The following is an 11919-nucleotide window of genomic DNA, read 5'->3' as shown; positions in this document are numbered from 1 at the left end:
CTTGTGTGTATAATTCTGTTTATTATTTATATATTTTTCCTGCTTTGTAGCTCATGTATTGACCCGCCAAACTGAAAACCCTTTAGGACTACAACGTTTTTAATGGTGGAAAATACAATGATATAAATTGTTAAATATATATATTGCACCATCTTTAGATTATACACCCATCACTGCCATGTTCATTTTTCTGCAATTTCATTGTTGGACATTATTGCCATTATTGCAGCTTTTGCCAAGCAGAATCACTCATCTCAAACTCTGTGCTTCACTGAACAGCACAGGACCCCATAGGAAGGAAATCCTCAACATAGGTGACTACAGCTTTGGACAGGTAGGTCATGCTTCCAAAGCGACCACTTGGTGCACAGTCGTATAGTAACCTGCAGATACCATTCGTTTCATCTCTCTCCAGGAGACTGTCATCCGATCCCAGGTCTTTCTGCAATGTAGTAAGCATTGTGTTAGTCATTTGAGAGGACGTTCATCTTTTCTTAATCTTTTCAATACTTTGTAAAAGTAAATTGAAATTAAGACATTCAGCACAAATATTACTTTTTTAAACATATATTTTTAAACATTTAAAGTAAATCAAAAGGGTTTTTGTTTTTATTAAAGCTTTTTGCTTTGGTCTATGATTAAATAGCTGCTGAAAGCCTAGGGATTCAAAGATTATAGAGTTTTTAAAATGAAGCTTCAGATTTTTGTCTAGATGTGAAGATATTTGATCCTGTTTTTGTGATCTAGAAAACATTTCCTTATCCCAGTCCTATTAGATGTTTCTTCTTACTTTCATCTGAGTTGGGTGACTTAAAATAAAATGAATCTTTGCTTGTTCAGAGGTATATGGGCTTTGCTGAAGACAGGTACTACTATTTGGTCCAAAAGGCTAAATCTAATAATTATTTTGAGGCCTTTTCAAATTGGGCAAACAGACTAGCTTCCTTTTAGAAGATGGCATAGTTTTGAAAGAAGTTCCCTCGGCTCTCTCACAATATACCCTGCATGGTGAATGGGGAAATCATATTTGATGCCCTTTAATTCATCTTCTCCTATGGTCCTTAAAAATTGACTTCAGACGTCCAAAAATCTCTATATTCATTCCCTAAATGATTTCTATGTTGAACAAAAGTGGTTTCAAAAACTTTTACTCATTTGAATTTGGTCAAAAGGCATTTTAGATTTGAAATGGCACAGCTGTGAAAGCTTTTTCAAAAGTCCCATGAATTACTATATCTGTCACTAAATTACAAAGCCACCTGTCAACCACAGCATTTTTAGGTCATTCTGAATTCAGTAGGGTTTTTTCTGATGCCTTTGCTTTATTCAATACTTTATACCATCATGTTCTTTATTAGAGTTCACATTATTATTTAACTTTTTGTTTTGTTTATTTACAATTATTTACATTATTAATTTTTAATTGTAGGAGCCATTTTTTCCAATATTGTTATTATCGTTTTATATATTACAGGGACCCACTGGGAAAATAACTTCAAGTCTCAGCTGGACTCCCTATCTGAAATAGGCTGATAATGCCCAACCTGGTCTTTATAGAACATGTCGCTGGCGATTTGTGCAATCTTTTCCACGTGAATGACACCCCCCACAGTGGGAACGTCGACCTCAATCAGCATGGTCAGCACCATGATCGTCTCCACCAGCAGCTGCCTGTACTCTGGTTGTGGAATGCGGTTTAGCACAGACTCCACATGCACCGCAAATTTGATCTCACCAGGAGTCATCTGATTTAGTGAACAAAACATTGGTAATACTATAAAGTAGAATTTGGCAATAACTTTTTACAGGTGACATAACTGTACAAAAGCAACAAAAACACAGAGTTGTTGGATTACCTCTCTTGTGGTTGATGATAGAAGGACAAAGCCTTCAATGGAGATCCCATGACACTACAAGAAATGGGAAAAGAGGGTTTTCCTGTAGCTCCACAGAGCTGGTGTGTACAATCACTGTGATGTGGCTTCACTAACCTTCTGCAGGATCTTCCAGACCTTCTGGTAGAAACCCACAGGTACTCTGTTGAGAGCTCCATCTAGTCGTCGACGGCGAAGCCACTGGCCTTGTCTACTGTCACGCACTATAGTTGCTCCTAATGAACTTTGAAATGACTCTATGGCTGGGAGTTTGTACCTCTAAAAGATAACAGAATGTTCACTTGATCAAAAAGAATGTAGTGATAAAATAGTCCCATGAGATTATTCACTAGTACCACTAGTACTAGTACACATTTATTAAAGTCACCCTTATTGGTTTTTGGTTTCACACAGTACTCACCCCTGATTCAATATTGTCAATATCCAAAGAATGTACCGATAAGGGCTAAAATATACAAAAAGAAACTTTAGCTGCAGATTAGTTATCTCAGATCAAAATCTAGTGAGATTTGGTCAGTCCAAATCATGCACTTACCAGCTTGATGTCAGACTTCAGTTTACTGCTGCTTTTCATTTGATCTTTACCAGAACCTGGTTTACTCTTGTCATAGACAGAGATGATTGGACTTACAACATTTCCAGTTGAGCGCACTGATTCAAATAAATAACATAAATTGCTAAATCAATAAAAGCATATCAACAATCACCTGATACAGCATCTGATATGGAATATTTTGCCAATGTGTAAAAAAAAATCAAATAATGTATGGACAAACTCACGGCTTTTCTGGACACCAAACTCTTTACCACTGAGAATGTAGAGGAGAAGGTTTTTCAGCTCAGAGGGGCTTAGGTTCATCAAACTCTCTGTAGCCTCCTCACCTTATGTAGAACCAAAACAGTAGACGCTGTAGTATTGTTGTCTAGACTCTCCCACAAGTATAAGTAGTACACAAGTAGTATTCACTCTACTCATTGAACACCTAATCACAAACACCATACCACAATGCTCGAGAATTGTAAAATAGAATATGTAGCAAATAGAAAAATATGTTACAAAAAAATTCTTGATAACTGAAATCAAATCTCAGTTTTAGTACATGCATTTCTTATCACTGTGCTAAATAACTACCAGAGCATTTTAGGGACTCTGCCAGTTCTGTGACCATGACCTGGATAATGAGACCAATCCGGAGGCGGAACATTTCACTGAAAAGTTTTGGCTGGGTCCGGATACTCATGCCCAGGAACACCATTATCTCCTGCCAATCAGACAAACAACCCTCCATATTTCCATTTTCAATATCAAAAACTGGGTGAACTTTGAAAGATAGAGGTTGAGATGAAAGGAAAGGCCAACCTGAGTGAGGACTGCAATGGTGAGGTTCTTCTCACTAGCTTCATCGATAAGCCTGGCTAGTTTGTCTGGTGGCATGGGGCTGAGTGTGGACAAAAAAAAGTCAGTTGAATACTTGTCCAGGTGATATCTCAATTGTATTGTATATAATTTATTTATGTTGTTTGTGTGTGTGTGTGTGTGTATCACTCACGCTGATATCATTTTCTCTCGTGGTTCTGGAGGAAGACCCACTGTCAGATGTTTCTGATGTGAAAGCAAGTCTGTACAAGCCTGGTATTAGAACAGTCACTTTAGCTATTTTTAGCTAATAAAAAATAGCCTACCACTTGGCTTTTCAGTGGTTATTCTTCCATGATTTCTTTACTATTCTGTTTAAGTTGTATATTCTGTGTGTGGTTAGTCCGTTCATATGAATAAAAACAAGATTTTTCTTGAAATGTGAGTGGTGACAGTGAAATAGAAAAAATAATGAAAACAACCAGTTTGTGATCAGTTGCATTCAAGCAGCAGTCACCTCATCTAGTTCCTCCACTCTCCTGCGCAACATGCCACACACCATTCGAATCAGGCCCCAGTGTCTCAGACTGCCCGCCTTTTCATACAAGTCACCCAGAAGTCGCTTCACTGTCCAGCCTTTGCCATGCAGTCTGGTGTCCCAGTCCATGCCTCTGACAACACAAATTAAAACACAATGAAACACATTTAAGCTTACAAAATAGCCAGGTATCGGAAAATGTCCAAAACTGTAAATTCACTTTGCACAGAGGGGCTGGTGTTCTTACTTATCCTTATAAAAGATATACAAGATATCAGCCTGATCTTGCAGGTTTTGGGTTTGTTTCAACATCTGCACCAGGGCCGAATAGTCAATCACACCACTCACATCTCTGGGCAGATTAACTGAAGGACTGGTGCCTGTCTGAGGGACCTGATCAAAAGTAAGAAAGTCTATTGCTTACACAAAAATAAAAATCAACATACATTTTTGACAGATTTTTTTCAATTTACCTGGGTTTCGTTATTCACAAGGTGAAGAATTGGTGGTGGGTCACGGAATAGTTTAGTGGGAAGGTACATATGTACATCTGTGAAGACATTTTAAGTTATACATTTTAAGTTCTAAGTTATACATTTTAATTTCTAAGCAGCTCTCGAGGTAAACCAGTAGTATTAGTAGTAGTATTAAATAAAGCAGTGTCTACATGTGCCGAATAGCTGAATGTCTGTGTGTATGTGTGTGTGTGTGTGTGTGTGTGTGTGTTTGGGTGTGTAACTGTCTTTGCTGTGTGCCAAGTGCTGTGTGATGTAGCATGGCTAATGTCACATCACATGTACACTCACCTTGGCATGGTGGATTTGCTAGGTAATGTTAAATGGTTCCAAAATAAAAATCAAGCTGTATACTTCTATCATAATCTTGTCTTTTTGGGTGGAAGTCTCTTGGTTTGCTATCAACTTTGCCTGCTAATTTATTTACTTAGACATTTTGTAACCTGCAGTAGAGGACGTTCTGTGTCGGTCACAGGTGGCAACCCTAAACTCACTGTCTATGTTCAGCACTTTGGCCTTGTGAACGAGAGACACCATGTCTTGAGCCTTCCTTGCTGCAGCTTTAAAGCGGTTGAGTCCTCCTTCGGTGGCACTGATGGGCATCTGCTGGGGAACGGCGAGCAGCTGGTCGAGATACTCCGCCAGATCATCCACCTCTGAGAGAACCAAGGTAACGCAGCAGAGCAAAGCAAAAATTGTGCAAAATTATTAAAAGAATTTCCCGTGGCAGGCACAAAGTGATCTTGTTAAGAGGCCATCAAATCCACATGTCCTTCTAGTTCTCCTTCTCCTTCTGCAATATCTAGAACACAATGTGCACTCACCACAGTCCATGAACGTGAGGTGAGCGCAACAGGACGTGTTCAGAAATTTTTCCAAACGCCCAGTGATCACCCTGGATGTATCAGGCAAAATATTATCAAATAAAGCTATGCAAGAATTTACAGTTCTGGCAAATACAATCTAAGACATTACCTTGCTCCTCCATAGTAACCATCCTGTAACTTTTTCAGGGTAGCCAGTACAGCAGGGTCAACTTGTTTTTGATCATCAGCTGAATGAACCAAAATCATAATAATCTCTCAGAATAAGTCCAATCCTGCATGCTGTGAAGTCCCATAAGTCCAATTCTGCATGCAGAGTGAAGACTCACTGAGCATTCTGTGTGAGATTGGAAAAGAGACAGTAGGTCTGCCAGTCAGTCTCCAGTGTGAGCAGAGGTAGGAGATGTCACCACGGAGCATCTCCACAATCATCTTGTTATCCAAAGCCAGGTAAAACTGTTGGGGGTCTATGAACTGAACGCAAGGCATAAATCAAATGAGAAAACAAACGAGGCCACATGTAAAATCAGAGAATTATATATCCGATACAGCGAAAGCACTGTCTGCTGATAGCATCTTACATGATTCTCAAATGAACTCACTTGTGGAGTGAAAGAAAAGATTGTGTTCCGTATGATGTAGAATTTCGATGTCCCCAGCACACCAATGCGTCGGTAGGGCCTTCCAGTCAACCCTAGTCTTTGATTTTGTCCTGTAAAGAGATGATTTGGAAAAAATAAAAACCTACAATTTCATAATGTTTTCTAATTACATTTTGCACTGGAATGACAAGCCTTATCCTTATCACATTGTCTACAGATTTCAGCAGTCTGCTGTAACATTATGAGGGCAGTCATCCTGGATAACTGGAATCACTGTATGGAAAAGCCAAAAATGTTTAATCATGTAAATCTATGCTATTCTACAAAATCGATTATTTAAAAGTATATAACAGTTAGTTCTGACCAAGTAATTAGATTGGACAAGAGGCATTTCATGAGTGCTGACTGCTGAAAACAGTGCCAGCCAATTTGCAGAATGACTTGTGTTGGTGGAGCCAAATAAATTATTAAATCAACAAATACATCAGAATCTGTTGTCACTAATTATTGTTAACTAAAAAGTGTGCTTGTTGTAGAAAAGCAATGTGATATTGGAGGTCATGTCTGGGCAGTTTGAGCCTATTGAAGTACTAGTTCAAACAGCTTTACCATTCCTTTAGGAAGACTTCACCCTGTATTTGACATTTTAAATATTATATATTTGTTTGTTCTTCATTTACCCAGTCTGGCGTAGATGTGACTAAGAACTCTAGAAGGCTGGAGTCTGATTGGATGGATGTCTTCCAGAGTCTCAGAGTCAATACCATGGTTCTGTAGTTGCTGCTTTATTTCCTCTGTCTCAGCCAAGATGGAAACTGAAAAACAGTATGACCACAGGATTTACACCGTACTAAAGCACTAAAACAGGAATTTCTAATCAAATCTTAGAATATTAAGTAAAATATATGTATGAAGATATATTTTCAGACGTAACATGCATTCTTAAATAAAATGGCATTGCCACCACACATCTTAACACTGCATGCTACTTACCCTGAACCACAACATCAGGTTTGGGTATCGTGGCAAGACGTCTGTTGAGTGGATCAATCTCTCCAGGTGCTAATAATCCCTATTAGATTAATAGAAATAATGGCAAAAATGTTAAATGTTAAGTGCTCAAATGCTGTTTCCATTGATCATGTTGATAATGTTTTATGTGGGCACACAATATATATATATATATATATATATATATATATATATATATATATATATATATATATATATATATACAATATATATATAATTCTATATAATTATCAAAGATTAATAAATAATAACACATTCATTAATAACACATATAAAGCAACAAAGATGCAACTGATTTCACAGTACCTCTGCCAACAAGTTACCCAAAATATAAAGCGATTGACCCCATTTCAGAGGGCACATGCCCATAGGCACTCGTTCAACAGTGTGAGGATTGACATATTCCTCATCCACCTTATTCAAATGAAACAAACAGGGTTAGAGTTCAGAAACCATTGAAATAAGCCAGTTATGTTTCTTAAAGTGATGTGACACTGTTTGAACCGCACAATCCTTTATTTGTGCTTCTTCTTAGGAATATATCTGACTATATTATTTGTGCTTACAATGACTCAGGAAAGTACATATTTGACTGTACATATTTGTACTTACCTTATCTGGAGGAACAGCATAAAGCTGAGGAACACGACGCAGACCATCTTTGCCTTTGATCAGAATAGCATCTAACGCATCTCTGTACTCCTGTACCTATAGATGGAAGCAAATAAATATATAAAATAGCAAATGTTTTAATGGTAACAAAGACAAGCTAAAATGCTGGAGGATAAATTGCTCACCTGTTCACGACTATTGATGAAAATTCCATCCAGAATGAGATAAGTCCAAAACAATGGCCATTCACACTCAATGTTTTCAAAGAGTTTCAGCTCAGATGATTCATAGTATAATCGATTGGGGTCCTTATTAAACATGTAAAATGTCAAATTTAATGTAATACCTTACACCTAGCACTTTATTGTTTATCTCAGGAATAATTGTCATGAAAACAACTGTTATGCAAGCATAAGACTGTCTAGAAAATATTTTTCTGAAACTTTTAAATAATGTCTTTAAAAACATACACATAAAATATAAAATAGATTTCTATTGATTTCACCTCTTTTGGCGTTTTGTGACCATCTCTGAGGAAGCGACAACATCCATATCTTCCCTATCAAGAAACAAAAAATAAAACATACACAAATAACCATACACACATAAACATACACAAAACATCTGCATGCAAGTTTGTATAAGTCTTGTGGATTAACAATATACTGCTTTACGTTTGAAATCGGACTCCATCATAACCTGTAGTCTTGAAATGATATCCTCCTTAGTAATATTAACAGTGTCAATGTCCTCTACAGCAAAAGCTGGGTATGAGATGATGGACAGGACACCGGCGTCCACTTCTTTGGATGTGGACGCCCTAGGCAGCATTGAGCTCAGGATAGACTGATGAGAGACAATAAGACATTAATGATTTACATTCCAAGGACCTACGAGTAAGTCAGTGCTTTCATTTCTCAGTCTTCTGACTACATTCCTTTCAAACTGGTTTCAATGCAATAACTGACAGATTCCCAGTAGTTACTGGATAATACACCTTATAATTAATAATGAACAAATTAGACTGGAGTTTAAGAGGTTAATAGTTTAACGGAAGCATAAACCTCAACTCGTTTCAGAGTCACTGAAATAAGTGGGGTGCTCCTATATGTTATGCAATGGAGAAAAAACAGATACTTACTTGGCAGCGCTGTATGTCATCAGCCAAAGCATGAACTACTGACTCTGGGCCGCCCTCGGCACCAAAAAGATTCAGTCCGTCCAAGGCCTCCAACGCAGCCTAATATCTCACAGTATGTGATCGTAGACCCATCATATTAAATATTTGTTTGGAAATATTTTTTTCAAATGACACAGTTTAAACATCATAACAACTGACGTTTCCCACCTTTGCCATTCCAATTGAACTGGTGTTGATTTCAGGGATGCCTTTATTGGTCTTGTCTCCTCGCTCCCACATCCCAAAATCCTAAACAGCATCCCAATAAACACTCACCAATGCACAAACTTATGGTCATCACAAACGATGGTTTTCAAAGACAATGAAAATATGATGTGCATTTGTGCTACAATGTAAACTTACTGCTACTTTATATGCTGTTTCAACATAGAAGATGAGATTCTGGACAACATCGACCTCATCCCGTGTGTAGACTATATGCAGCCCTACCAATCATAGAAACAAAGTACTTTCAAACAGGTAGATGATTCCAAATAGTTAATGATGTAATATGCCATTTCTGTAAAATGTAATGAGGTGACAGGAAACCAGATGAGAAACTGTGAACAGTTAGATATAAACGTGCTGGTAGGTGAACTTATGACAGATGCACTGACCTGAAGCTGTCATTTGAGCCAAAAAGAGCAGGAAGAGAGATGTAGCATCTATCTGCAAATGACCCCACTCCTGATCTCCTACCACAGCAGCACAGGTGCCTGTGTGGTACTTGGCATGGAGACAATCTGTAGTGCTCTTGCTGTATTTGAATTTCTCCATTTTGTCCAGCTAAGGGTACAGAGTAGAATTTCTAGCAATGCTCCAGGAAATGCATATCATTTGCAATGATAAACAATCAAGTAGTGTGTGAAATAGTGTGGTTATGATGCAACATTCATCATACCTGCCTCATCATACACTGCAGCAAGCTCCTCATAAGCTTAACTACACTCTGGAGTAAGAAAGAGAGAGTGAGAGATTGAGAGAGAGAGATAGAGAGAGAGAGCCAGAGAAAGAGAGAGAGAGGTGAGGCAATGAAAAAGTGAGCTTTGAGCTTTGATTCTTATGACCTTCTACCTTCCCTCAACTCATGTAACGAAAAAGAAACATGAGCTGAGTAGTTTGGCCCCCTGGCATTTCTTTTTGCATGCTTATATTCTCTCTCTCTCTCTCTCTCCCTGTCTCTCTCCCTGTCTCTCTCTCTCTCTCCAACTCAAAGAAACATTAGACACATTTAACTTGTGGATAGACAGAACACAAGTCTACATACTAAAATTAAACATGCAACTCTTTTTTCCTTCTTACTTTAAACAAAATGTAATCAGGTAAACTTGTTGAAATGTTTCATAATGCTGCAGGATTTTTAGTTCCTTCAGGCAATCACAGACAATCCAGAGAATGAAGAGAATGAAAAAACATTCTGCTACCTGTCTGCTACACTCCTACCTGCTCCAGTTCATATGCTTTGGCCTTGTCCTCATCTCGGTCAGCATTCTTCCTGTAGGCCAGACTCAGACCCCACACAGACAGGATGCAATACACATTGTCTCGGACCCAAGCATGGGGAAGATCAGCACTCCCCTGAAGTAACCCTGTCACCGGATCCTGGAAGATTACCCAATAGCATCTCTAAAGGACTGGGTTTCATGTAAATAAAATATATACAATTACGTTTATCGGTTAAAATGCCCTGTTTAGATTGACTACTTACATTTCAAATTTAGCAGCTAATTTAGCAATTATTTATTTATTAATAAATATAATGATCTAGTTTTCAGAATAATACCACTAAACTATCCAGGGAGCCCACAAGGTGAACCAGAACAGTATATGAGACCAGCGCCATTTAAAGACCAAGACACAAACACAACAGCAGTTTATAACGTGACAATTCATCAATCCTGAACTTTATCCTTTCCTAGTGAGGTAAAAAAGTTTTATCTTACCTGGTCACAGAGTATTGTTTTCCTAACCATGCGTGCATAATTGTCGAGTTGGACCCCAGAGTTACTGCGACTTCTCATGATGTTTAGCTACAAACCTTGCTAACATTCTCTCTAAAGGGCTTCTAAGCACCTTATGTTACACTATCATGTACCAGACATGTGAGACAAGCAAATGTCAGAGTCTGGAAGAGGGGACACCCTGACAACTCATATGCTCTGGACGCCCTGGGGACACCCTGACCACTCATATCTGTTACAGGCCCTGCCCTGCTGGGAAAATCACACACACACTATACTGGGCCATGAGAGCATGTGGTATCATTAATATTTAATAACAATTGGTACTTGTTAGATGTGATTTACATAGATTGAAGTTAGAATACAATGCCAATACATATCACTCTTTTCAGTGTTACACTACATGAGCAATGGTGACTTACATCACAACAGTAACAGTGACAAGTTTACCTTCTGTTTTGCCTTAAATGTTAGTGTTGTCACAGTCAGAGCTTTTCACCAATGCAGCACTTGGTGTCATTACAGTTTACAATTCAACACATTAAATTACTTTATATTACAGAGTGGATGCACCATTAATTCCTATATATATATTAACTAACACCTCATTGATACTTTGTAACTACATAATGGTAAATGGATTGTCAATACATGCAGAATAAACTAATGTGTCTAAACGGATGTGTAAAGAACAAAGGTGTTATTACACACTGTTACTGAGTGTAACTCAAGGAGTGTTGGCTCTTAGCATTGTCATGTTGTTATATTTTGTTTGCTTCATAATTGTTGTTGTGTTGCACCTACAAGAGCTGCTACAGTGCCTATGAATAATTAATGTATATAATGACAATTTCAAATACAGCAGCCACTTCAAATATCTATGGAAAGAAATATTGGAATATTAGAGATTGGTATCAGCTTTTTATTGCAAATGGGAATCAGAAAAAAGATGAGTAAGTAATCAAAAGTCACATTATGTTAATAGTGGTTTCATAGAGAATGTCTCATACACTGCATACACTGCATACATACATCAATAAGGCCTTTAACAGTACACTTTTTTTACAGTACCATCTTGTGCAAATATTTTAATTCCTCAAATGTAGGTAACAAAGCCCATTCCACACACACCATTCACACAAACTAACTTCAACAACATTAATAAACCATCATGTTGTAATTACATATAATCATATAATAATAATATATGCATGATAACATGCATGATAATTCCTGTGTCCTCCTATATTACATAAATTAGACCTACAGTGTCCTCAGATTTCTCCCTACACCCCATGTTATTATGTGTTCGTGAGGTGACCTTGAGTGTCTTGAACAGATGCTATAAACAAAATGCATTATTAATATTATCATCATTATTACTGTTTCTTTTTTTGTAATTC

At 37.7% G+C, this 11919-nt stretch overlaps 1 protein-coding gene across 1 annotated transcript; it reads right to left on the bottom strand.

Annotated features, from left to right (window-relative positions):
- Nucleotides 1-13: 13 nt before the first annotated feature.
- phka1b (phosphorylase kinase, alpha 1b (muscle)) lies at nucleotides 14-10686 on the bottom strand. The gene is made up of 32 exons (XM_076979633.1): nucleotides 10499-10686; nucleotides 9999-10157; nucleotides 9457-9504; nucleotides 9173-9341; nucleotides 8919-9001; nucleotides 8724-8804; nucleotides 8517-8615; nucleotides 8075-8221; nucleotides 7881-7934; nucleotides 7561-7683; nucleotides 7376-7471; nucleotides 7070-7177; nucleotides 6725-6803; nucleotides 6412-6546; nucleotides 5732-5841; nucleotides 5459-5603; nucleotides 5281-5359; nucleotides 5130-5200; nucleotides 4800-4961; nucleotides 4264-4340; nucleotides 4038-4183; nucleotides 3770-3923; nucleotides 3446-3525; nucleotides 3256-3334; nucleotides 3028-3157; nucleotides 2676-2777; nucleotides 2431-2546; nucleotides 2296-2340; nucleotides 1992-2153; nucleotides 1857-1910; nucleotides 1545-1745; nucleotides 14-442 (listed from the first exon to the last, which is right to left on the bottom strand). The coding sequence occupies exons 1-32, from the start codon at nucleotides 10574-10576 to the stop codon at nucleotides 269-271; spliced, it is 3546 nt and encodes a 1181-aa protein (XP_076835748.1). The 5' UTR covers nucleotides 10577-10686; the 3' UTR covers nucleotides 14-268.
- Between the last annotated feature and the right edge of the window lie 1233 nt (nucleotides 10687-11919).

The sequence above is a fragment of the Brachyhypopomus gauderio genome, chromosome 18 (genome assembly GCF_052324685.1).
Source record: "Brachyhypopomus gauderio isolate BG-103 chromosome 18, BGAUD_0.2, whole genome shotgun sequence".
NCBI classification, from domain to species: domain Eukaryota; kingdom Metazoa; phylum Chordata; class Actinopteri; order Gymnotiformes; family Hypopomidae; genus Brachyhypopomus; species Brachyhypopomus gauderio.
The sequence above is the reverse complement of the archived record's forward strand: the minus strand, read 5'-3'. Positions and strand labels throughout refer to the sequence as shown.

Excerpts from the sequence above, each read along its gene's own strand:
- phka1b (XM_076979633.1), bottom strand. The coding sequence starts at position 10,576 with ATGAGAAGTCGCAGTAACTCTGGGGTCCAACTCGACAATTATGCACGC. Across the intron at positions 5,604-5,731 it reads TCTTTTCTTTCACTCCACAA|TTCATAGACCCCCAACAGTT; the intron begins GTGAGTTCATTT and ends CCTTGCGTTCAG. Across the intron at positions 3,924-4,037 it reads TATATCTTTTATAAGGATAA|AGGCATGGACTGGGACACCA; the intron begins GTAAGAACACCA and ends TTGTGTTGTCAG.